The sequence below is a fragment of the Phycodurus eques genome, chromosome 7 (genome assembly GCF_024500275.1).
Source record: "Phycodurus eques isolate BA_2022a chromosome 7, UOR_Pequ_1.1, whole genome shotgun sequence".
Classification (NCBI taxonomy): domain Eukaryota; kingdom Metazoa; phylum Chordata; class Actinopteri; order Syngnathiformes; family Syngnathidae; genus Phycodurus; species Phycodurus eques.
This window is the reverse complement of record NC_084531.1, coordinates 1,021,057-1,047,036: the sequence shown is the minus strand read 5'-3', so window position 1 is coordinate 1,047,036 and position 25,980 is coordinate 1,021,057. Positions and strand designations below refer to the sequence as shown.

Here is a 25,980-nt window from a genome sequence, read left to right as displayed (position 1 = left end):
TTGAAATTGAGGGTGTTATGTATAATGTGATTATTCCCCACAGGTAGGATGTGACCGAGAGGTGAAAGAGAAATTCTGGAAGGAGCTAGATGAAGTAGTTCTGAGCATCCCAGACAGAGAGAGAGTCGTAATTGGTGCAGATTGTAATGGACATGTTGGTAAAGGTAATAGGGGTGATGAAGAAGTGATGGGTAAGTACGGCATCCAGGAAAGGAACTTGGAGGGACACATGGTGGTAGACTTTGGAACAAGGATGCAAATGGCTGCAGTGAACACTTTTTTCCAGAAGAGGCACGAACATAGGGTGACCTACAAGAGCGGAGGTAGAAGCACGCAGGTGGATTACATCTTGTGCAGACGATGTAATCTGAAGGAGGTTACCAACTGTAAGGTCGTGGTAGGGGAGAGTGTGGCTAGACAGCATAGGATGGTGGTGTGTAAGATGACTCTGGTGAAGACAAAGTCAGAGAGGAGAACCATGTGGTGGAAGCTGAGAAAGGAAGAGTGTTATGGGGGTTTCCGGGAAGAACCGAGACAGGCTCTCGGTGCACATGAGGAGCTTCCAGAAGACTGGACCACTACAGCCAAGGTGATCAGAGAGACAGACAGGAGAGTACTTGGTGTATCTTCTGACAGGAAAAGAGAGAAGGAGACTTGGTGGTGGAACCTCAAAGTACAAGAAATCATACAAGGAAAGAGGTTAGTTAAGAAAAAGTGGGACACTGAGAGGACCGAGGAGAGGTGAAAGGAATACATTGAGATGCGACACAGGGCAAAGGTAGAGGTGGCAAAGGCCAAACAAGAGGCATATGATGACATGTATGGCAGGTTGGACACTAAAGAAGGAGAAAAGAATCTATACAGGCTGGCCAGACAGAGGGATAGAGATGGGAAGGATGTGCAGCAGGTTAGGGTGATTAAGGATAGAGATGGAAGTGTGTTGACTGGTGCCAGCAGTGTGCTAGATAGATGGAAATAATGCTTTGAAGTGTTGATGAATGAGGAACATGAGAGAGAAGGGAGAGTAGAAGAGGCAAGTGTGGTGGACCAGGAAGTGGCAATGATTAGTCAGGGGGAAGTTAGAAAGCCATTAAAGAGGATGAAAAATGGAAAGGCAGTTGGTCCTGATGACATTCCTGTGGAGGTATGGAAGCATCAAGGATAGGTGGCTGGGGAGTTTTTGGCCAGCTTGTTCAATAGAATTCTAGCGTGTGAGAAGATGCCTGAGGAATGGAGGAAAAGTGTGCTGGTGCCCATTTTTAAGAACAAGGATGATGTGCAGAGCTGTGGGAACTATATAATAAAGTTGATGAGCCACACAATGAAGTTATGGGAAAGAGTAGTGGATGCTAGACTCCGGTACACCCTGAACTGGTTGCCAGCCAATCGCATGGCACATAGAAACAAACAACCATTACCACTCACATTCACACCTATGGGCAATTTAGAGTCTTCAATCAACCTACCACGCATGTTTTTGGGATGTGGGAGGAAACCGGAGTCAACAGTCCAGAGCAATGGGGAGTGTGATAAGGAAGTGAAGAAACGGGTGGAAGCAGGTTGGAACGGGTCAAAGAAGGTGTCATGTGTGTTCTGTGGCAGAAGAGTCTCTGTTTGGATGAAGGACAAGGGGAAAACACACAATTCTATCCCACTGCCATATCACGCTGAAGGACTTGTACTGTGCTATTCCCCATGCAGCTTTGGGCTTGTCTGATCATTATTTAATGAACTTAATCCCAACACGCAGGCACAAACCTAAATGTGCGAAGCCTGTGTTGAAAACAGTGAAGTGGACTAATGAAGCTAAGAAACTTAACTGGGGGCTTGAATGAGTATGTGGACACGATTACATCCGACATCAGCTTCTGTGAAGATGCGTGTACCGACTAAGGCATTTCGCACTTTCAATAACAATAAGCCGTGGTTCACTGCCAACTCCAACTCCACCAAGCTAAGAAGGACGCCTATCGGAGTGGGGACAAGAAACCAGCTGATACAAGAAATCAACACCACAAAGAGAAATTATGACTCAAAGTCAGTCTGGCGAGGATTACAATCACCAACCAACTACAAGCGATCATCCTCCCAAGCAGAGAACAAAGGACTGGTTGATGGCTTGAATAGCTTCTACTGCAGATTTGAAAAGGACATTTTCACACCCACACCCACCCAGCCACACCACCGACCACCATCACACCTCTGAGCCCCCCATCTTTCTTGCATTGATTATTCACCAAGATATGAAACGGGTCTTTAAACAACCAAAGATCAACAAAGTGGCAGGGCCGAATATTGTCCCAATCCTGCTTGAAAGCCTGCTTGGATGCACCCGGCTGTCAAATTCCTGAAGTTTGTAGATGACATCACAGTCATCGGCCTCATCAAAGACTGCGACAAGTCTGCATATCGACAGGAAGTGGAGCGGCTGGAGCCTCGAGATGAACATGCTCAAGACAGTAGAGATGATTGAGGACTTCAGAAAGCATCCTTTGCCACACCTGCCCCTCGTGCTGTCCAACTGCCCTGCGTCAACCGTCGAGACCTTCAAGTTCCTGGGAATTACAGTTTCTCAGGACCTGACACGGAAGACCAGCAACTGCATCCCCAAAATGTCCCAGCAAATGATGTACTTCCTACGAGTTCTGAAGAAGCACAGCCCGCCACAGCAGCTGTTAAGGCAATTCTACACAGCAGTCATTGAATCAGTTCTGTGTTCATCCATCACAATCTGGTTTGGTGCTGCCACAAAGAAGGACAAAATAAGACTGCAACGGACAGTCAAGGCTGACGAAAAAAATTATAGGTACCCACCTAACCACTCTTGAGAACTTGCCCGCTGCCAGGACTAAAACAAGGGCACACAAAATTCTTTGGGACCTTCCACATCCGAGTCACCACTTATTCCAGCTCCTTCCCTCAAGTCGGCGCTATCAAACCTTGCAAACTAAAACCAGAAGACCATCCAACAGATTCTTCCCTCTTGCCATTAACTTCTCAAACACTTAACTTACAATTTTATTGTAATGTGTTGGCAAATTTGCACTTTGGGACACTCCTACATTATTCGTGCACTTGCTGTTTTATCACGCTGCACTATTTTCATTCTGTTGTTGATTACTATTGGCCACTCATGTGTTTGAGAATTCTCTGCACCATTTGCACAATCGTCACTGTACATGATCATTGCACTATTGGTCATTATAAATTGGTCTAAATTGCTTGAGGACTATGGTTAGGGTTAGGCATTATTTGCACAATTGTCATTATATCAGTATCACCACATTAGTGGTACACTTTCATGGCTCAATGACTCTCCACACTTTTTTACGTCCTAAGTGTATATTTCGTCATAGTGGGTGTTTGCTGTTATACTAGAGTGGTTCCAACAACCGCAGACAAATTCCTTGTGTGACGTCTAACATACTTGGCCCATAAAGGTGATGATGATTCTGATTCTAAGGTCACAGAAAGCCACAGTGGAAAGCTGAAAGAAGCTCTGGAGCCACGCGTTGCTGACCCCTGTCCTAAGGTAATGCTGATCACTGGGGAACAATTTGAAAACAAAATTGTTCCCCAGAAAACGAAACCAAAATTGCAGTTTTTTTTCCAAGCATGTCAAGTTTTTTTCTCCACAGCTTACCCCAAATACTCTGTAGGAAATCACCACTAAAATACTATTTTTAAACAATATCAGGTTTCTTATATTATAGACATACCGTAACTTCCTTGCCCAGGTTGGCATCTGCCAGCACCTTCTTTATGCCCTCATTGCTACCCACTAACCAGATTTGCGCTTCCACAGGCTGGTTGGTGATTGCCCAGTCTCTGAAATGCAGCTCATACCAGATTGTACTGAAAAGAAGACAATATCAAGTAAAAAACAAACAAACTAACAATAATGTGAATAATACAAACATGAATTTGAAATGTCTAAGCTGTAGAAAGGGTCCAAATCAATTTTAATGTTTGTTTTAAGCGAAGAATAACTATTGTGTGGATTTTAAAAGACTATTTGATTTAGTAACATGGCCCTCTTTCTTTTTATGTAAAATGATCATCAAAGTAACCACTATCAATACCCAAAAGCATAAACATCAGCAGCTTTCGAGAAAGGCAGCTGGTCCTCAGCAACCTCTGGGCTCATCATGCGAACAATCTCTGGTGACAGGTAGTTGATCCACCCTTGGGGTATCTTCAACACACTCTTTCTTCTAATCACACAAAATTATAACAATGAATGTAGACAATAACATGGGCACATATACAATACAGTGGCCTCAAGAGTTTCATCAATGTTTTACTTACCTGCCTTCTTGTACCACACCAGACATTCCAAATAGACCAAAATCTGTTATAACTACTCTGTTGGAGTCATAGAACATATTCTTAGACTTTAGATCTTTATGAACGATGCCTTTGGCATGCAGATAGCCCATTCCCTTCGGGAGAGATAAATATACAAATAATACCAAAAGACAATACGTTTAGCTGTCATACAATAAAGATGTTTCAAAATGTACAAAACAATGCTAAGCATTCCGTGTTGATTTTTCTTACCTTTACAATTTCTTGTGCAATCTGTCTGGTGTTATTGATATCCAACAAATGACCCCTTTCTCTTACAAAAGAGTATAAAGGCACCCCTTTACAGAAACTGTAAAGCAAACAAGCAGTATTGTCACTGAATTGTTCCATTCAGAAATGATAACTTCTTAAATGGAGTAAATTACAAGTGATACATCAGTGAACTCTACCTGGTGACAATAGCAAGGTGAGGTGGGGCCATGCAGGCGCCCATGAACAGGATAACATTTTCATGTCTAGTTTGCCTGTAGTTCATCACCTCCTTCTTAAAAAGCTTCAGGTGCTCCTGGTTATTGCCGTCTACTTCCACAAGGCGAATGGCTACCTCGCCGTGCCAGCGACCCCTGAACACCTTCCCCCAACGACCCTGGAGTTGAAAGTTCAAATTCATGTTCGGAGTTTTACACATATCAGAGATGTCTATTCTACACCTTGTAAAGACCCACATCAGAAAATCCTATCTCAGTGTCAAAATTATGGTTACATTACTTTTTTAAAATTGTTTATTTCGCACTTACATAAGTGTGAGCGCTATCGTATTGATTGCCATTAGTTGGTGCAGGGTGGGTCAGAAAGCGAAAAAAAAAATCACAAAATAAATGGTAAGTGCAAACAATTTTTGTTGACATCAGTATGTTCGTATTCAAATAGCATTTGATACAATCAAGTGTGGAAAACAACATTCATCATGTGGTGTCCGTTTTCATTGATGCATTTCTGAAAGCGTTGATGGAAAGTGGCCATTGGCCTGCCAAGTTGCTCTTCCAACGCGAATACACTGGGTACGGAAAGTATTGAGAACCCCTTAAAATTTTCACTCTTTGTTATATTGGAGCTCCTCCTGGAGCCGTCACCTTATCGTCGTGGAGGGGTTTGTGTATCCCAAAGATCCTAGGAGCTAGGTTGTCTGGGGCTTTATGCCCCTGGCAGGTTCACCCATGGCAAACAGGTCCTAGGTGAGGGACCAGAAAAAAGAACGGCTCAAAGACCCCTTATGATGATGACAAAACATGGAGTCAGGTTTCCCTTGCCCGGACGCGGGTCACCGGGGCCCCCCTCTGGAGCCAGGCCTGGAGGTGGGGCTCGAAGGTGAGAGCTTGGTGGCCGGGCCTGCACCCATGCGACCCGGCCGGGCACAGCCCGAAAGGGTAACGTGAGTCCCGCTTCCTATAGGCTCAGCACCTGTGGGAGGGGCCATATGGGTCGGGTGCAGTGTGAGCTGGGCGGTGGCCGAAGGCGGGGACATTGGCGATCCGATCCCCGGCTACAGAAGCTGGCTCTAGGGACGTGAAACGCGAGGTTGAGAAGTTCCGACTAGATAGTGGGCTCGCCTCCATGCACAGCTTGGGCTCTGGTACCATGCTCTCGAGAGGGGTTGGACTCTCTTCCACTCTGGAGTTGCCCAGAGGGGCCGAGCAGGTGTGGGTATACTTATTGCTCCCCAGCTCGGCGCCTGTACGTTGGGGTTCACCCCGTTGGACGAGAGGGTAGCCTCCCGACGCCTTCGGGTGGGGTGACGGGTCCTGACTGTTGTTTGTGCCAATGCATCAAACAGCAGTTCAGAGGACCCACCCTTTTTGGAGTCCTTAGAGGGGGTGCTGGAGAGCGTTCCCACTGGGTACTCCATCGTCCTGCTGGGGGACTCCAATCCCCGAACCCGTTGGTGGACACCAATGGTGAGGGATGCCGTCAAGCTGAAGAAGGAGTCCTATCGGGCCCTTTTGGCCTGTGGGACTCCTGAGGCAGCTGATGGGTACCGGCTGGCCAAGCGGAATGCAGCTTTGGTGGTCGCTGAAGCAAAAACTCGGGCACGGGAGGAGTTCGGTGAGCCCATGGAGAAAGACTTCCGGACGGCTTCGAGGAAATTTTGGTCCACCATCCGTCGTCTCAGGAGGGGGAAGCAGTGCACCATCAATACTATGTATAGTGGGGATGGGGCACTGCTGACCTCGACTCGGGACATTGTGAGCCGGTGGGGAGAATACTTTGAAGTCTGGGTTCTCTGCGGCGGGCTCTCCTATCTCTAGGGTTGAGGTCACCGATTTGGTTAAAAAGCTCCTCGGTGGCAAGTGGATGAGATTCGCCCTGAGTTCCTCACGGCTCTGGATGTTGTCGGGCTGTCCTTGTTAACACGCCTCTGCAACATTGTGGTGGACATCGGGGATAGTGCCTTTGGATTGGGGTGGTGGTCCCAGAGGGTGTGTTCCAACTACAGGGGGATCACACTCCTCAGCCTCCCTGGTAAGGTCTATTCAGGGGTGCTGGAGAGGAGGGTCCGTGGGGAGGTCGAATCTCGGATTCAGGAGGAGCAGTGTGGTTTTCGTCCTAGCCATGGAACAGTGGACCAGCTCTACACCCTTGGCAGGGTCCTCAAGGGTACATGGGAGTTCGACCAACCAGTCTACATGTGTTTTGTGGACTTGGAGAAGGCGTTCGACCGTGTCCCTTGGGGAGTACTGTGGGTGGTGCTTCGGGAGTATGGAGTATCGAACCCTCTGATACGGACTCTTTGGTCCCTGTACGACCAGAGTCAGAGTTTGGTCCACATATCCGGCAGTAAGTCGGACTCGTTTTCGGTGAGGGTTGGACTCCGCCAAGGCTGTCCTTTGTCACCGATTCTGTACATAACTTTTATGGACAGAATTTCAAGGCGCAGCCAAGGCGTAGAGGGGGTCCGGTTTGGTGGCCTCAGTATTGCATCTCTGCTTTATGCAGATGATGTGGTTCTGTTGGCTTCATCAAGCCGTGACCTCCAACTCTCACTGGAGCAGTTCGCAGCCGAGTGTGAAGCAGCTGGGATGAGAATCAGCACCTCCAAATCTGAGACCATGATCCTCAGTCGGAAAAGGGTGACGTGCCATCTCCAGGTCGGGGATGAGATCCTGCCCCAAGTGGAGGAGTTCAAGTATCTTGGGGTCTTGTTCACGAATGAGGGAAGAACGGAACGGGAGATTGACAGGCGGGTCCGTGCAGTGTCTGCAGTGATGTGGACTTTGTATCGGTCCGTTGTGGTAAAGAAGGAGCTAAGCCGAAAGGCGAAGCTCTCAATTTACCGGTCGATCTACGTTCCTACCCTCACCTATGGTCACAAGCTGTGGGTCGTGACCGAAAGAACAAGATCTAGGATACAAGCAGCCGAAATGAGTTTCCTCCGCAGGGTGTCCGAGCTCTCCCTTAGAGATAGGGTGAGAAGCTCGGTCATCCGGGAGGATCTCAGAGTAGAGCCGCTGCTCCTCCACATCGAGAGGAGCCAGATGAGGTGGCTGGGGCATCTGATTTGGATGCCTCCCAGACGCCTCCCTGATGAGGGAGGCGTCTTTCTACGTTAGCGGTAGAAAATGGATGGATGGATGGTTATATTGCAGCCATTTGCCGAAATCATTTAAATTATTTTTTTTCCACATTAATGTACACACAGCACCCTACATTGACAGAAAAAAAAAATATTTGTTGAAATTTTTGCAGATTTATTAAAGAAAACTGAAATATCACACAGCCATAAGTATTCAGACCCTTTGCTCAGCATTTAGTAACAGCACCCTTTTGAGCTAATACAGCCATGAGTCTTTTTGGGAATGATGCAAGTTTTTCACACCTGGATTTAGGGATCGTCTGGCATTCCTCCTTGCAGATCCTCTGCAGTTTTGTCAGGTTGGATGGTGAACGTTGGTGGCCAGCCATTTTCAGGTCTCTCCAGAGATGCCCAATTGGGTTTAAATCAGGGCTCTGGTTGGGCCATTCAAGAACAGTCACAGAGTTGTTCTGAAGCCACTCCATTATTTTAGCTGTGTGCTCAGGGTCATTGTCTTGTTAGAAGGTGAACCTTTGGCCCAGTCGGAGGTCCTGAGCACTCTGGAGAAGGTTTTCGTCCAGGATATCAATGTACTTGGCCGCATTCATCTTTCCTTCGATTCCAAACATTCATCCTGTCCCTGCAGCTGAAAAACACCCCCACCACCATGCTTCACTGTTGGGACTGTATTGGACAGGTGATGAGCAGTGCCTGGTTTTCTCCACACACACCGCTGAGAATTAAGGCCAAAAAGTTTCATCAGACCAGAGAATCATGTTTCTCACCATCTTGGAGTCCCTCAGGTGTTTCTTAGCAAACTCCATGCGGACTTTCATGTGTCTTGGACTGCATCGCTTGAGCTCAGCCACAGTGATCTTTGGGTTCTTCTTTACCTCTCGCTCCAAAGCTCATCTCCCCTGGTTGCTCAGTTTGGCCATACGGCCAGCTCTAGGAAGGGTTTTGGTCGTCCCAAATGTCGTCCATTTAAGGATTATGGAGGGCACTGTACTCTTAGGAACCTTAAGTGCCGCAGAATGTTTTTTGGAACCTTGGCTAGATCTGTGCCTTGCCACAATTCTGTCTCTGAGCTCTTCAGGCAGTTCCTTTGACCTCATGATTCTCATTTGCTCTGACATGCACTGTGAGCTGTAAGGTCTTATATAGACAGGTGTGTGGCTTTCCTAATCAAGTCCAATCAGTATAATCAAACACAGCTGGACTCCAATGAAGGTGGAGAACCATCTCAAGGATGATCAGAAGAAATGGACAGCACCCGAGTTAAATATATGAGTGTTACAGCCAAGGGTCTGAATAGTTAAGGCTGTGTGATATTTCAGTTTTTCTTTTTTAATAAATCTGCAAAAATTTCAACAATTCCGTTTTTTTTTCCTGAAAAAAATTAACTTCAATGATTTTAGCAAATGGCTGCAATATAACAGTGAACATTTTAAGGGGTCTGAATACTTCCCGTACCCACTGTAGCTTCCTTCAACTCGTCCAGTATACGGGCTCTCTGCGCATCCACATGTACCTTGAGGTGTTTCCACAAAAAAATAATCACACATTGACAAATCAGGGGACCGAGGGGCCAAGTAGAGTCAGCAGACCTGGAAATGAAGTGGTCACCGAAAAGAGGGCGAAGAACGGCCATTGAAGCTCTGGCTGTGTGGGCTATCACCCATTCTGCTGAAACCACACACGTCTGAAAGGCATGTCTTTGTCGCAATTCAGGCACAAAGAAGTTATCATATGAATGTAAAAGTAACACGGATCAAACAAGACCAAAGACCACAGACCAAATCAACAGAGCAATGTTGGAGCGAGTGGAAGCCAACTTCCATCAATGCCTTTAGAAATGCATCAATGAAAGCGGACACCACATGATGGATGATGTTTTCCTCACTTGATTGTGTCAAATGCTATTTCAATACGGGCACATTGATGTCAATAAAATTAGTTTGCAGCTCCCATTTATTATTTTGAGTTTTTTTTCTAAAACATCTGTCCTTTCTGCCCCACCCTGTATGTTCGATAGTTGGCAGGATATTAACAGGATTGTGCAAAAACTGTACATCCAATTTTCATGCAACATTGCGCTTCATGGTCTCATGCTGAGCAAGAGCCCATGACATTTTGTTGCACGGATAGAGAACGGGCACGGTGGCCGACTAGTTAGAGCGTCAGCCTCACAGTTCTGAGGACCCGGGTTCAATCCCCGTCCCCGACTGTGTGGAGTTTGCATGTTCTCCTCGTGCCTGCGTGGGTTTTCTCCGGGCACTCCGGTTTCCTCCCACATCCCAAAAACATGCATTAATTGGAGACTCAAATTGTCTCCCCCTGAACTGGTCGCCAGCCAATATCAGGGCACATATAAACAAACAACCATTCACACCTATGGGAAGTTTAGAGTCTTCAATTAACCGACCACGCGTGTTTTTGGGATGTGGGAGGAAACCGGAGTGCCCGGAGAAAACCCACGCAGGCACAGGGAGAACATGGTAACTCCACACAGGCGAGGCCCGATTTGAACCCGGGTCCTCAGAACTTTGAGGCAGACCTGTTAACCAGCCGACCACCGTGCCACCCTTTATAATATACAGACAAACACAATATGTCATCCTTTGTTCAAGATTATGTTATTGAGTTTGGCTTGTTGTTCGTGTTGATTTAAGGTGTGTTAAGGTCAAACTTTTTTTCTTTATCACTGTCTTTTGCATTTTTGTGTCTTCACAGAAAGACCATTCATTGGCAACCACTGCCTCACTGTTGTCAGCGTGCACGCTGCTGAATGCAGAAACTGCTGCTTGTCATAACGTGTTGGCACAAACAAACCCAAATATGCTCAATTTTTTCTCCTTTTGTTGACAGTTCTATCTTGGCAGAGGTCTGTGCTCCACTGGATGCTATTCAAGTTTACAAATTACTCCCCCGCGGAAAATAAAGATGTCTTTCATCCTTTGAACTGGAGCCCTCATGGCTAACATTTAACTAAACTGTCACAGTCTGTCAGCCACGCCCACCTCTGCCAGTCAGCCACACCCACCTATTTAAAGCTTTGTTGATGACGCACTCATTGTCAGACTGTTCGACACTCACCCATGCAAGACGCTTCATGACTACCCCGTAAATACTATCCGCTTTCCGCCTCTGACCACTAGTCCTGACACATCATGTTGGCCTGTACCTGTGGCTGTTTGCTTAGCCTTCTGCCTGCCTCCGACCACAAGCTTTGACACATCATGTTGGCCTGTACCTGTGGCTGTTTGCTTAGCCTTCTGCCTGCGTCTGACCACAAGTTCTGACACATCATGTTTACCTGTTCCTCTATCTGTTTGCGCAGCCTTCTGCTTCCGACCACAAGTTCTGCGTTAGCACGTTTGTTTTCCTATCCCCCGTCGCTGTTTGTCATTTATCTTCTTCCCAGTCGTTAAAGTCTCACCACTGTGAAGTTAACTGCTCTGTATCTGGGCACACACTGTCACAGTTGAGATTAAAGTCATTTCCAACTATTCCGGTGGGTCGCTGCACTCGTCCATTGTCATAAACTAAAAGAATGTTAGGTGTCCTCTGTGTTTCGTTTTTAAAATGCTACAACTAAAGCAACTTGTTTTACCAGCTAAAATCAAGTGCACATGCAACATTATACTGAAAAAATAATACCGGTACAAACGTCTGGAGGTCCCACCCCAAAAAAATGCCTTTTTACTTTGCATCTCTACATGCCACTTTTTATAATTAAAATAAGGAGCATCTCCATCTTCACCTTTCCTACAAGCTCTTCAAGCTGCAGCTCCTCATACGGGATATCCCATTCCTGCAGGTAGACGCTGGTCTGACTGGCCTTTCGGTTGTTGCCTCCCCTCCAGCGCCCTACGGTCCGACGACGACAGGTGGAAGAGGGCAGATCTTCCAGGCCGTCTTCATCAAAGTCCTCATTGGAGAAGCTCTTTCCTTGGTCATGTCCAGCAGGAAGATCCTCCTCTGCCTTCTGATAATCAAAGAACAACATATATTTTATTAGATACAGGAACTGTCTCGTGAATAATTTGTCAACTATGAAAGAGAAGTCAAATCAGTTATATGTAATTGCAAAACAGGACCACAACACTTTCTTTTGCATTTAATATAACTCCTTTTAGTCATTGAGTGTTCACTTTGTGGGACTTTGTGACCTGTTTGTACACACCACCTCAACATGCAGCACGTAAACTACTTTTGGACTCCAATATGTTGTGAACACTCTGCCTTCATTGTTACATAATATCGTGCATTGACTGTGAACAACTCAAGCATGGTTTGAAATGTGTGTAAGTTAAATGTTCTGTAACTTATAGGTACAAACTGTGAAATGGAATTGCTGTACACACCTGGTCTTCCTCGGCTGCTTTTAGCTGGGTCTCAGTAATGGCTGTCTGTGATACTCTAAAACGGTGGGGGGGAAAAATACAATCTAGACAGTGGATTGAGGAAGTGTTCAAATTTGGTTGTAGTGGTTTACCCGGAGTCATTGGAGCTGTCAGACTGTTGACTATCATTATTCTTCAAATCAGGAACATCTGTTGAAGGGGGGGGGGGGGGGGGGGGGGGTAACCAGAAACTTCAGAATACCTGTACTGTATCTTCAGTCAGTTATGCCATGCATGTAAACAGTAATGAAAGAAACTTCCTTATGGTAACGTCAGTGCGGTAAGTTCAAATTGACGTCTAATAAAGTGCATTTACAGTTTTAATTGAGAACGGCAGCCAGGAATTAAAGACAACTCACAAACAGGACTTATTCAGTCCCAAAAACTACACGAAAAGGCTTATTCATATCAGATTTGAAGACGGATGTGTGTTTGTATTAGTTCTCCAATGATAACAGGGATATGGATTTCATGGTGGCATGTGAGAAAGGTATGCAGTATGGACAAGAGAGAATCAATGAGTTCAAGTGATAGTTCAGCCATATAAAAACAAATTGGTTTACGGCAAACGATATTCAGGTTACCTGGGAAGCGGAAGTTGTCGTCCTTGGAAGCCTGCGGAGACGTGTTGAGTGGGGGTGTGGTGCTGACACTGGGTGGGTTGCTCTGCTGAGAATGTGCTGGAGAGGATGGTGTGGAGGAGGTGGCCGACGATGGGTTACTGCTGGAGTCAAGCTGGACAGGACGTTCCTGTGTGAAACGTGGATATATACCGTATGTATTAGGACCGTCGAACGTCTTAACGCACGTTAAGTACCCTTTAACGCCACACTTTTTTTGATCACTTGATTAACGCACGACCCTTCATTGGTCTTCTCCTGTGTGGTTTGTTTGGTGCGCTTCAGTCTCTTAGGGGCAGTGTGGCGCACGCATGCAGATAACACACCGACAGTACATGAGTTAAATGACCAGAAGAAGAAATCGCGCTTAAACTGCATTACTATAACTCATTTCTCACAGAGTAGGAAGGATATAGCCTCTGCCTGTGACTATTGTTACATTATCTGTCTGTATGTAATAAAAATTTCATTTTATTGTACATTTAGAAAAGATGCAAAATGTGGGATCAATTGGCGATTAATCGCGAGTTAACTATGGAAATCATGCAATTAATCATGATTAATTCTTTTAATGATTGACAGCTCTAGTATATATAGAGTGAGAGAGAGAGAGAGAGAGAGAAAGAGAGAGATCAGATCAGAAATTCTACTGCACCAAAGGTTGTACATACCCTTTTGGTTATTGCCTTCGGTAACGTGCCAAACTGCAGTGGAATCTTTGCTTTGTGATCAATACGATGATTGATATCCGATGGTACCGATTCTGCCCTTCGCATCTTTGGCACTACAGATCAAATCAAAACATGAACATTGCGAACGCACAGCAGGCTTTGTAATTCAGTGCTGATCTAGCCTCCTTGACTACTGGCAGTGGCTGTCCCAGGTTGAATGGCATCCTGTGCGAGTCCCGCTTTGGTGACTCCATAGCGGCACCTAACTTCCCCATCCAAACGCCAACGATTGGTATGTCATGCCATTAGACAACAGAAAAAACTTTCACGTAGAAATTGTATATATTATTATTATTTTTTCATTGGACCCCCGCAGCGGTGCCGCCCTATGCGGCCGCACATAATGCACATGCCAGAAACCGCCACTGCCTACCAAGGATATGTTTTTACCTCCAGCTTAAAATATGTGATATTCAATGATATTTCAATAGCTTATCGTTCCCTGGCTAAAACCCTCTATCTATGAGGTTGCAGAAGATGTCTGTCTTACATTGTGACGTATGGAACATGTTTTTCATATTCGCAAATTGGAAGTTCAAGTAGCAATATTAATGTCTTTCCCTGATCATGAGCATCGCTTACGTGTGAGAAATGATATCCGACAAGAGGGAGCATCTTTGGTGCATTTGTTGTGACACTTTAATCTGTAGAGAGAAAAAAGCAAAGAAGTGATACAATCATCATGCAGAAGAAGATTGAATATGGAGTGTCTTACTTGCAGTGTTTACACTTGACGCCAAAGATCATGTTCTTGCCACACACTTGGCATGTCTGGGAGAGCCACGATTTCGTCGAAAACCTGAAAGAACAGAAAAGGAAAGAATGAGGGCTGACATTGGATCTTCATAAACACTCATCGATTGCCAATACTGCCTTCCAGATCACCAGTCAATTATTAGGCTGACATGGCTTTCACACTTGAGTTAGAAACTAAAGATATTATATACGGCATCTCATCTGTGTGTTCTAAATGGACGATGAGTTTGACACCCCTGCTGTATGGTAAATATGATTAATGTAATAACGTACGACATTCTAAAAGCGGTGCGGACACACACACATGAATTGGACTTGAGTCAGACTCGAGTCAGGAATTTGACAACTTTAGACTGGACAATATGTTAAAAGACTTGCAACTCGACTTGGACTTGAACAGCAATGACTTGTGACTTCACCTGGACTGGAACCCGCCGAATTGAAAAGACGGACACGCCGTCGACCAGATGTCCCCAGCAGCCCCACTAAAAACTTCAGAAACTGCATTCTCCCAAGTCGCCCCGCTGCGCAAGGGTGCATAATTTATCTCACAGGTGACCTGAAACTAATTAACAGTTCCCCGAGAAACCTGCGTCATCAAAAGACCCCACCTGGTGCGCAGGACCAAGATACTGATCAAAAGTTTGGAAAGTTCCCTGGTGCCAAAATGCCAAAAATGCCAAAATAAATTCCAAAGACCCATTTGCTCCTTTGAAATGCAGGCAAGGCCCTCTGGCACAATTGAGCGACACCCACTGGCAGTTGAGCATTACTGCAAACTGCAAAATCACTAGTGACAGTCTTCACCAAATTGAAGTCTGTGCACGAATGCTCCCAGTGTTTCCAACACACCAATGTCACTCGTGATTGTTTTCCACCACATTCAAATGGCTGCTGGTTAAATCTGTTCGTCAACCGAGCATGCTTGTGTTTATCTCAGAACAAACACAGAAATGTTACACAAACACAGTAAGTGTTATTAGCCACCAAATAAGGTTGAAACACCATTGCATCGAGGAACCATTATCCCAACGGGTTTAAACCACAAAGTAATCAAATCAAATAATACGAAGAGGTCTATCAAGCTTCCGTTTGATCTGGCCAAGCATCCGGGAGATCAACCACGAAATAAGTGACTCCATAATGCTGAAGTTCTTAATGACTGCTTGATGGGTCAAAAACCATTATTGGAAATGTGAAGTTAGTTGTTATTATCTTTTAACAGTTAACGCCCTGATGGGCACGCTCTGGAAGAGGAATCGACTAAGAGATCATTCGTTCACACACTATCTAGAACAATGGTTTCATTTAAAAAAAAAAAAAAAAGAAAACAAACAAAAAATAAATAATACAATATAAATAAACAATGTGACAGCTAAATAAGGTATACATTTCAAGAACCACTGTTAACATACACAGAAACGACAGCGACATTTAACGGAACAATAAGGACGTTAATTATTGCAACAACATAAAAATCTATATTGCATTGGTGAATTGCTTTTTTTTTCCGTTAGCATTAGCGGCTAGCTTTGTGAGCGTTCATGCAAAGAGTTTCACGGCTGTCTGGGCTTCCTGTACATTAGTCGGGTTTAGTCATTGGAGTGTTCTCAAGAATCAGTCTTGGACTGTATTATTTTTTTATTCACTTTATTATGCATTCAAACTGGTGGACTGGCCGGGCAGAGAAGGGGCACGACCGTACCGGAGATCAGCACAGATGTGCCAGGACCCAGCCTGGCGTCTGCCTCATCATCCCTCGCGCCAGCCCCCTCTGGGGACCCTGAATGAGATGTGAATGTGCCCAATTTGCGAAATATGTACAGTATGAGTCATAAAATTGTGCAGTGTGTGTGAAGTAAGAGGCTAGACTCCTGCGGGCCCGGCCCAGCCCGACTAATTGGAAGACCCCAGAGAAAATCAGTCCCTCCCCGAACTACAGCTAATCCCCCCCAGCTCCCTCTCCGTCACCACCGACCACCACCCGGCGACCAGAACAGGGCAAAGGAGGCGGGCCCGTGCAAGGCTGGAGGCTCCGACACCCCACCGTAGGCCACCTAAATGAACGTTTCTCCCGCTTACTTTGTGAACGTCACACGACCAATCCTAGGAACCAGGTAGCAGACTCCCCATTAATGCTGCAATTACTTGCATTACTGCGGGTTGATGACATGATGGTTTGAACGTTCAGCCCGCTACCGGTACCCGTTTTCCCTTTTCTTCTCTGATGTTGCTTTAAATACACAATGTATAATTATCTTTGTTTTGTGATTAGTGTGACAGTAAAATTCCAACTATGAGTAAACATCTTGATGCAACTTTTTTAAAGAATATTTCATTATTCTATCAGACAAACTGCTCTTGGTTGTGAAGTGAGTTGAGTCACTGCCACCATACAGCACTCCTACTATATCTCGGTTTCCTCCCACATCCCAACAACATGCATGCTAGGTTAACTGAGGACTCTAAATTGCCCGTAGGTGCGAATGTGGGTGTGAATGTTTTTTTTTTCCTATGTGCCCTCCGATTGGCTGGCAACTAGTTCAGGGTGTACCCCGCCTCCCGCCCGAAGATGGCTGGGATAGGCTCCAAGCACGCCCGCGACCCTAGTGAGGAGAAGCGGCTCAGAAAATGGATGGATTATTATTATTATTATTATTATCATTATTAACAGACATGGAGACATACAGTGCCATAATAAAGTATTGGCCCCCTTCTATTTGTTGTTGTTTTTCCCCACTTTAATGTTTCGGATCAAACAAATGTAAATATCAGACAAAGGTAACAAGTAAACATAAAATGTAGTTTTTAAATGGCGATTTTATTTATTAAGGGGAAAAAACTATTCAAAGCTACCTGGCTTTGTGGCATTGAGTCTTTCACATCTCTGATGATATTTTTGCCCTCTTCCTTGCAGGATTGTTTGAATTCAGCAACAATCGTGGGTTTTCCTTTTTAAGGTCATGCCACAACATTTCAGTTGGATTCAAGTGACTAGGCCACGCCAAAACCGTTATTAGAAGCCATTCAGATGTTGACTTCCGGGTGTGTTTGGGATTGTTGTCCTGTTGCAGAACCCAAGTGCACTTCAGCTTGAGGTCACCAACTGATGGCCGAACATTCTCCTTCAGGATTTTCTGGTAAAGAGCAGAATTCATGGTTCCATCAATCACAGCAAGTCGTCCGGGTCCTGAATTTCAAACGCAGCCCCAGACCGTCACAATACCACGCACCATTTTTGACTGTTGGTTTGGTGTTCTTTTTCTGAAGCGCTGTGTTACATTTAAACCAGATGTAACAAGACACAGCTTCCAAAAGGTTCCACTTTCATCTCAGTCATAGATGTTGTCCTGGTTTCCTTTATGACCTCCCGGATGAGTCGTCGCTGTGCATAATTTTTGTAGGCCCGCCAATCCTTGGAAAGTTCCCCACTGTTCCATGTTTTTTCCCTTTGTGAATAATGGCTCTCAAGGTGGTTCGCTGGAGTCCTAAAGCTTTAGCACTTACTTTGTAACCCTTTCCAGAGTGATAGCTGTAAATTACTTTATTTCCCATCTGTTCTTGAATTTCTTTGGGTCGTGGCATTTTGTTGCAGCTTATTGAGATCTTTTGGTTGAAATGATTTTGTCAGACAGGTTCTATTTAAGTGATTTCTTGTCTGAACAGGTCTGGAGTTAATCAGGCTTGGGTGTGGTTAGTGAAAATGAATTCAGCTTTCCAAAAAAATGAGTGTTTTTTTTTTCTTAATAAATAAAATAACCATTGAAAATGGCATTTTATGTTTAATTGGGTTATCTTTGCCTGATATTTACATTTGTTTGATGAAGGAAAACGATATAAAACACATTTGAGAAGGGGGCGCATACTTTTTCACGGCACTGTAAGTGATGGGTTATGGGTAGCACAAATGGTGTTGCCCACACAGGTACTCAGGATGCATCTGGCCTCTCTCCAAATTATATTATTATATCAACTGACAAAAATGAAGTATGAAGTAATACACAAAGTCTCCTCTCAATGCCTTCAATGCAGTGTGGTATTCCAGGCTACGCCCTGGTGGCATGTACTAACCTGTGTGTAACAGCCAAGCCAATATCTCGCCTCAGTGTCTGAGGTGAACTCCTGTGTACGCTAAGGTCTGTGAAACACACCGACATGCGCTGTGTGAATTCAACATTGAAATGAGACGTGCCATATGAGTGGATGCCTTATGTCATAACTGTGGGACTCACTGTCCAGGGATGTTGGGGCAGCAGTCATTGTGTATGGGGCTGAGGCAGGCACAGGGCCGTGTGTGCGAGCAGACAGCAGGGGTGAACGCAAGTTGGAATCCTCAAAACTGTTCCCATTGAGATGAATAGCAGCCACAGCCTTCTTCTTCTTGTTGGCCCTTCAAAGACACGGTGTAGCTGTCAAAAGACCTCACAAACTACTTACGTCAACAGAAATCTAATAATGAAAAGTAGGGTTGTTTTGAATTTGATGGTCTTTCAAGTCTGAGCTAATTTTATTAGGAAGTTAAGGAAGATGACCACAACATACGTACCGTAATTTCCCGTGTATAATGCGCACCCTCAGAATTCTGGAAAACTCTACCCATGTATAATGCATTTTTACAATGCACGATTTTGCGTCTACCCATATGATCAAAACATGAAGAATTCTGTGTATTTTTTTCCAAATATTTATTCTGAAGTTAAGCATTTTATTTGAACATGTAATACTTTTTTAAAGTTTACTTGCTCTTATTTTGAAATTCACAGCCCTACTTTTATTTTGTAAATTAGAAAACACACAGTTGTGTGAGATTACCCATGCAGAATTTGTAAGATGGGTATTCTTCTTTAAAGAAAACATGATGGACCAGGCGAAACACATTTTATTTTATTCGGGTTCAAATTAAACGGTCAAGCATTTCAGAAAATCATTATCATTAAAGAAAACATACCCATGAACAAATTAATGATGGTTGTTGTTCAGTCATCAGTCATATTAATAAAACCCTGTCCCAGCTTTTGTGGAATGTCTTGCAGCCATAAAATTTGGTAAAAGTTCAAGTCGATGATTATTTGCTAAAAACAATCAAGTTTATCAGTTTGAACATGATTTGCAAATCATTGTATCCGGTTTTTATTTATGTTTAACGCAACGTCCCAACTTCAGTGGAATTGGGGTTGTACAAACCTGAACGTGTATGCAAACAACTTGTGCACCTCAAAGATGATTTGGTGTTAAAGTTAATAGGCTACTCAAATAATCAGTTTACTAATCAATCTATAGGAAACTAGAACTATCCCAAATATACTTTTTTTCCCCGGATAAACCAAGTACGTATACTTTGGCAGTGACGCCAATTTTGTCTTTTGTTAACTTTGCTACTTGAATCTTGATTTTTTTAGATGGGTGTGTCAATACTAAGCTGGATGTCACTTATGTTTCGAATATCGAATTGAAATTTTAACTGTGCCTTTTTGTGACAGAAATTACACAAGAATGTTGGCAGTATTGTTCCGAGTGCAACGTTCTAACCCACTTGTGGTTAGCAGGCTCCTCAGTGCGGTTCACCACTTGTGACTCGTGACTCTTGCTTCGTGCCGGTCCGATGGAGATGGGCAGGAGCTGCAGCAGCTTACGGGAATGCGGCGGAGGCGTACGGGCCGTTTTGGCTCTTTGTATCTTAGAAGCTCGGATTCTGGAGGGAGTGCTCGGGTCCGGCGAAAAGGCGTCGAGCATTTCCTCAGACGGTACGTAAGGTTGGTTGTCACTCCAACACGGAATCGCGGATATGGAGATGGAACGGCCTTGGCTGACTGTGGGCTGCTGATTGCTGGAATGAGTGACAGCAGGGAGGCCATCAGTGTGCTGTTGGGAATTAGGCCTCATGTCTCCACCTAATCAGTCAGAGTCAAAGACATCAACAAGTTAGTACTGTACATATTGTGCCTACAGAAAAGTTACATGAATTGCCAAATTTTCTTTCAGCAGTGAACTTGGAACACGTCATTTTCTCGTAATATAAACTCCTACAGCTGGCAAAGTGATCTTCAAGTTCACATTTGCATTGTTTGTTTGGTTTTGCCGATCAGGAGGCCGGAACCTGACGGTGACGACGACGAGCGGCCAAGTAGCAGCTGCGCAACAGAAAAAGAGAGCGGCCGCTGGCTCCATTTTTTAACATCTTTGTCCTCTGACCTTGAACAATCCAGGGGCCATCAATAGCTGGCCAGTGGGCCGAATGCAGCCCAGGGCTCGCCTATTGAGGGCCATTGCCCCATACGGTGTAAGCGATCAGTTTCCGGGTTCACCTGTTTCTGTTGAACTCTTTAGACAGGAGAGGGCAGCAGGGAGGCGTGACCGATCCTCCGAGTTGGAAACCCTGCGCTTCATTGCGTCCTGCGCATCAGAGCCGGCGGGCATCTGCAGCACACTGCCTACTAAGAGGTTCCCTTCTGCGGCCTGCGGTACACACGGATAACATACAGAAAGTGATATTTATTGACACTTCGGTCTTCGGAACAGGACCCCAAATTGACAGGTTTTACCCCTGATACCACACATTACAAGAGCATGACAATTTTGGGGGGAATTATTGTTATGTGAGGTGTCTATCATATTTTTAAGACATTAAAAAACCTTGATGTGTAACAGGATTACATTTTGCAGCGCAAACCTTGCATTCCAGCATGTTTTTCCTCAGTTTTTCTGTTTGCGGATTTTTCCTCTTCGAGATGGAAGGATGGATGGACTTTTTTTTTTTTTTTTTTTTTTAATTGAATGACTTGTTAAACTAACTTCCAGCATCTGTGTGTGTGTGTGTGTGTGTGTGTGTGTGTGTGTGTGTGTGTGTGTGTGTGTGTGTGGTGTCATGCACATGGTGTTCTGTGACATAAGGAACATGTGAAACAAGCGACACTGCTTATCTCAAGTTCAAGTTCAAGGTCGACTTCTGAGCTGTACAGACAAACAAAATTTGAACAGTATAGTACCGTATTTCGGATTTGATAATAAAACAAGACGATTTTGTTATTGTTGTGAGCGCACGCACACGAAATTTGTCCGCTGCACCGAGCGTTGACTGATGCTTTACCTGTGTGGGGTGACTATTTAAGTGCTTTACAATCATTAAAAACAATCCTGTAAGGTACTGTTGTAATCCACCGTTAATTTACAGCTATTAATCGCAAAATGCTGTTTTATGCGGTTAAAATACAGAATCTCAAACATTATACAGGGAACACAATTTTGTTTTTTTCTAACCACATGTTTTTCCTGCTTTTTAAAAATGTCTACGGAAGCTCATTGCATTGATGCATTCCACTATTAGAATAATTCAATATTGTCCTGAATCCTGAAATGAACAGGGAATTAATGCAAAGATTCAAACTGAATATCTTCAAATGGAGGACCGTGGTTCGGGTCCGGACCGATTCAAGGTCTCACGCGGACCCACAATCAATTGCTGTTAAAAAAATAATAATAATTATGTGTGCCATGCGTCCACGCGTGCAGTTTTGAAAATGTACTGCAGTTCACCTCCGAGTCGGGGGTGTCGCTACGGCTGGCATTGGCTAGGACGCCACAGGGTGGAGTTGTTTTGTCACATACATCTTTTCACGTCTTAACGCAGTACTGATAAGCCAATCATATTGCAGTGGTCTGTCCTGGAGCGGGGCGTGTTCTTCCGAGAACATGACTGGAACTCCTCGTAACACTTCAATGCAGCTGCCGAGAAGTTATGCAAAGGTAATCAAAGTCATTTCATTTGCCTGTTCAGTGTTACTGGTCGGTTGATTGAAAACACAATATTGTCCGTAAGTGTGGATGTGAGTGTGATGTGTGAGCGCTTGTTTGTTTATATGTGCCCTGTGATTGGCTGGCGACCAGATCAGGGTGTAACCCCGCCTCTCACCCAAAGTCAGCTGGGATAGGCTCCAGCACACTCGCAACCCTAGTGAGGATAACGGGCACAGAAAGATGGATGGGTTAGGGTGAGCTGTGCTACGCAAATCGAAAACTTATTGACTTGAACCCCTCCAAATTTGATTTGAAGATCCCTGTCCTTTACCATAGGCCACTTGCATAATAATATGGAACAGTGAAATATCAAGCCGGAAAAAACATATAGGACATATATGGTCATCACAAGAAAAGCGAGAGAGAAAAGATCGATAAAACGTTTGTCATCTTTAGAAGACTACAGTGTTGCTGTGTATTACTGGCCACCTTCCTGCAACTACAGTATTCATTTGCGTTGACCTGCAGAGTATTTTTTTTTTTTCTGAGATATTTGAAAACTTAACCATATACCATCGTGATCATGGTGTCATGATTTCTTCAGGACAACTTTATGATCATCCGAGCTCTTTAGAAAAAAGAAAATGGTCCAAACCTTTATCCCAAAGGTTTGGACCAAATTCCAAAAGCAAGGTCAGCAAGGTCCGTTAAATGTAATACTCAGTTTAAAGGGGATATATTGGCCTTTTAATGGCTTTTATCCAAGTATTTAGGTCTGTGCCGATGACAGAACACATAGAAAATACAACCAAGAGTGGAATTTCACAGTATAAAATGAAGGTCAGTCACATCAAGACCGAATACAAGACAGGCGGGATGGTGATGTTACAAGGAGTAGAATTGGAAACCCGGAAGGAGTTCAAATACTTGGGATCAATGGGAAATGTGGAAGAGACGTGAACAGGAGAGTACAAGCAGGACGGAGCTGGTGGAGGAACGTGTCAGGAGTGATCTGTGGCAAAAGAGCACCAGTAAAAGGAAAGGTTTCTAGGTCGGTAGTGAGACCAGCCTTGTTGTTTGGTTTGGAGACGGTATGACCAGAAAACAGGAGACAGAGCTGGAGGTAGCAGAGTTGAAGATTGCTGAGATTCTCTTTGGGAGTGATGAGGACGAACAGGAATGAGCACATCAGAGGGACAAAACTGAAGAGGCCTTCTTGAGATTTGGACATGTGCAGAGTTGGAAAACTGGATGTATCGGTAAATAGATGCCGGAAATGGAGCTGCCAGACGGCAGGCAAAGAGGAAGCCCAAAGAGGAGAATTATGCATGTGATGAGGGGAGACGTGCAGATGTAGTTAAAGCAGAAGATGCACAGGACAGGGAATTCGCTGTGGCAACCACTAAATAGGGTTTTGCAGAAAGGGAACGAGGAGGATACTATCCTGGATGTCAGTTTAAGGGATCACAGAGTTCTTGATTTACAATAACCCCTTCGCTATATCGTGGTTCACTTATTGCAGATTTACTGCGTTATGAATTATTTTTTGAATGTATCTGTGCCCTGCGATTGGCTGGCGACCAGTTCAGGTGGTACCTCACCTCTTACCCAAAGATAGATGGGATAGGCTCCAGCACGCCCGCAACCCTAGAGAGGATAAGCGGTACGGAAAATGGATGGATGGATCAGTTACTCACCTGCACCTCATTGGTACGGTTCGCATTACTGGCTAATTGATGTATTTAATGTAGCAGCAATGACTCACATGAGGACAAATGGCCTCTTTTACTTTGCAGTAAAAGAAACCTGACAGAGCAAGTTCAACTCACACATTTGGTAAATCTCCAAGTTGCTTAGTAATGCAGCGAACATGACCGCAGTGCCACTGTTTCACACACAAGCCACAATGAGGGTTTCCTTCCATCCATCCATTTTCCATACCGTTTATCGTCACTAGGGTGCTGGAGCCTATCCCAGCTGACTCTGGGCGAGAGGCGGGGTACACTATGAACTGGACGCCGGCCAATCACAGGGCACATACAAACACACAACCATTCACACCTACGGGCAATTTAGACTCTTCAATGAACCTCGCATGCATGTTTATGGAATGTGGGAGGAAACCGCCAGTATTTGAACCCCGGTCACCAGAACTGTGAGGAAAGCGGTAAAAAAATGTCCATGAACAAAGGAAAGAAAGAAAGGAAACCAAAAGATTAAAAAAGGACAATATATTTGCTTCTACAAGGCTAAGTAAGCATCATCAATGTTGATGTCCAGAGCAGATCTTCACGTGAACTTGTTCTACTGTTAATGAATGTTAAAATATGCCATTAGTATGAGTTGCCAATAAACTGTTCCATAAAAACTACCGCTACTGCTGAGGAGCTCGCCAAATATCATTCGTAGAACTTCAATTTGCTCTAAAGAGTTATGAGATATATTAGACAGGTCGAGTCTTGTAGTCATTGAATTATGATCAAACAGTATATTTGACTTCATCTGTCCTAGAAATCAATCGATGGTGAAAGGCTGACCGCCCGCCATCTCACTATTATTGATCTTAAAACATCCACATGGTATAGAAATGGGTCTGAGGAAATGACCAAAAAGATTCAGATTTTGTTGCATTTTTCGAGACAATGTTCTGCACACAATATAAAGCAGAAACAGACAATCGGACTTTGCACTTGACAGCGCAATAGCTGATGCATACCAACACCTGGGCAGTGCCTGGGCATGCCTCAGATACCTGTGTTTACAGAAAACAAAGCGACAGCACAACGGGAAGAAAAATGACAAAAGTACAGAATCCATCAGAAGAGGATGGAAAACCTTCAGAAGAAATCAGCCTCTTCTACCAAAAGTCCATCCTTTTATCATAAATCTAATTATCTCTGTGTCATGCTCGCACACACATTAAAATTCACTCCCAGGTAAACAGAACAGGGAAGCTGACAGATTTAATGGGAGGGGTAGAGTCCACAGTAACAGGCACATGGTTTTTCAATGTGTATGCCTCAACCCAACAAGTAAATACCATTCCATAGGAGTATTGTCTCTGCCAAACACCGGTACTCAAGACTCAAGCAGCTGAACAAACAGCAAAAGTGACCGCACACTGCTATTGCCTGATATAAGCGGAACTATTTCCAAAAAGAGAACAAGGACAGAAGAAAGGAAGGACATAAGTCATTTCTTGGCACCTTACATCACAAGTTACATTCGGTACAGATTCTTGTCGTCAAATTACATTACCATGTCAACACGATGTACAGCACGTCATAATCCAGGTGTTGTTCCAACGTAACGTGCAGCCGGCTGCACAGAAACACACTGTCGGAGTTCCAGGTGTTCCCTGCACTGTTATCACACTCCCTGTTTTTCTATCCCCTCCCTCCTACTAGTCTCCTCCTTTGTTCCTGACCTCCCTCCCTTGACAAGTCTGCCTGGGTAGCCATTCAGTTGCCTTGTCTTCCTTCCATGCCAACATCATACATCAGAGCCTGGTGAGGAATTGGGGGAAGCCCGAGACCCACAGGACACATTAGCAAAAAGCAGAGGCTTTGCAGTTTGTCGTGCATTCAATATTGGGCCCTGTCTCTTGTGGTTTCAGTCATTTTAGGCTGTGTGAGGACTGTTAGGTTACAATTACAATTAATCATTGAGTCCTTTCTCACTCCTCACTTTTTCTTTGGCACAATTTATTCTGCGTTTATGGACGCATTCCCAATCCAATGCTTTCAGGGCATGCTATTGACAAAGGACTATTCGCGGAAAGTAATAATACCGTAATTTCTCATGTATTATGTGCAATTCCCCCCATTCAATAGTGTGTATTACACATACTGTAA

The 25,980-nt window shown here is 44.5% G+C and overlaps 1 protein-coding gene across 4 annotated transcripts in view; it reads right to left on the bottom strand.

Annotated features, from left to right (window-relative positions):
- The window catches only part of ksr1b (kinase suppressor of ras 1b), a 40,817-nt gene that overhangs the window by 3,053 nt on the left and 11,784 nt on the right, over positions 1-25,980 (bottom strand). For 2 of the 4 annotated variants that reach the window (XM_061682752.1, XM_061682754.1), the window contains 16 exons: positions 20,698-20,848; positions 19,926-20,283; positions 18,625-18,782; positions 18,464-18,530; positions 14,352-14,435; positions 14,219-14,280; positions 13,577-13,689; positions 12,870-13,035; positions 12,378-12,435; positions 12,247-12,301; positions 11,643-11,867; positions 4,758-4,954; positions 4,561-4,657; positions 4,309-4,442; positions 4,083-4,214; positions 3,720-3,855 (listed from right to left, as the gene is read on the bottom strand). In XM_061682752.1, the coding sequence (XP_061538736.1) occupies positions 3,720-3,855; positions 4,083-4,214; positions 4,309-4,442; positions 4,561-4,657; positions 4,758-4,954; positions 11,643-11,867; positions 12,247-12,301; positions 12,378-12,435; positions 12,870-13,035; positions 13,577-13,689; positions 14,219-14,280; positions 14,352-14,435; positions 18,464-18,530; positions 18,625-18,782; positions 19,926-20,283; positions 20,698-20,809 (2,154 nt within the window). In that variant the 5' untranslated portion in view covers positions 20,810-20,848. Of the gene's footprint in view, positions 1-3,719; positions 3,856-4,082; positions 4,215-4,308; positions 4,443-4,560; positions 4,658-4,757; positions 4,955-11,642; positions 11,868-12,246; positions 12,302-12,377; positions 12,436-12,869; positions 13,036-13,576; positions 13,690-14,218; positions 14,281-14,351; positions 14,436-18,463; positions 18,531-18,624; positions 18,783-19,925; positions 20,284-20,697; positions 20,849-25,384; positions 25,476-25,980 lie in introns of those variants that run through there. The other 2 variants (XM_061682751.1, XM_061682755.1) reach the window with 2 other exon arrangements.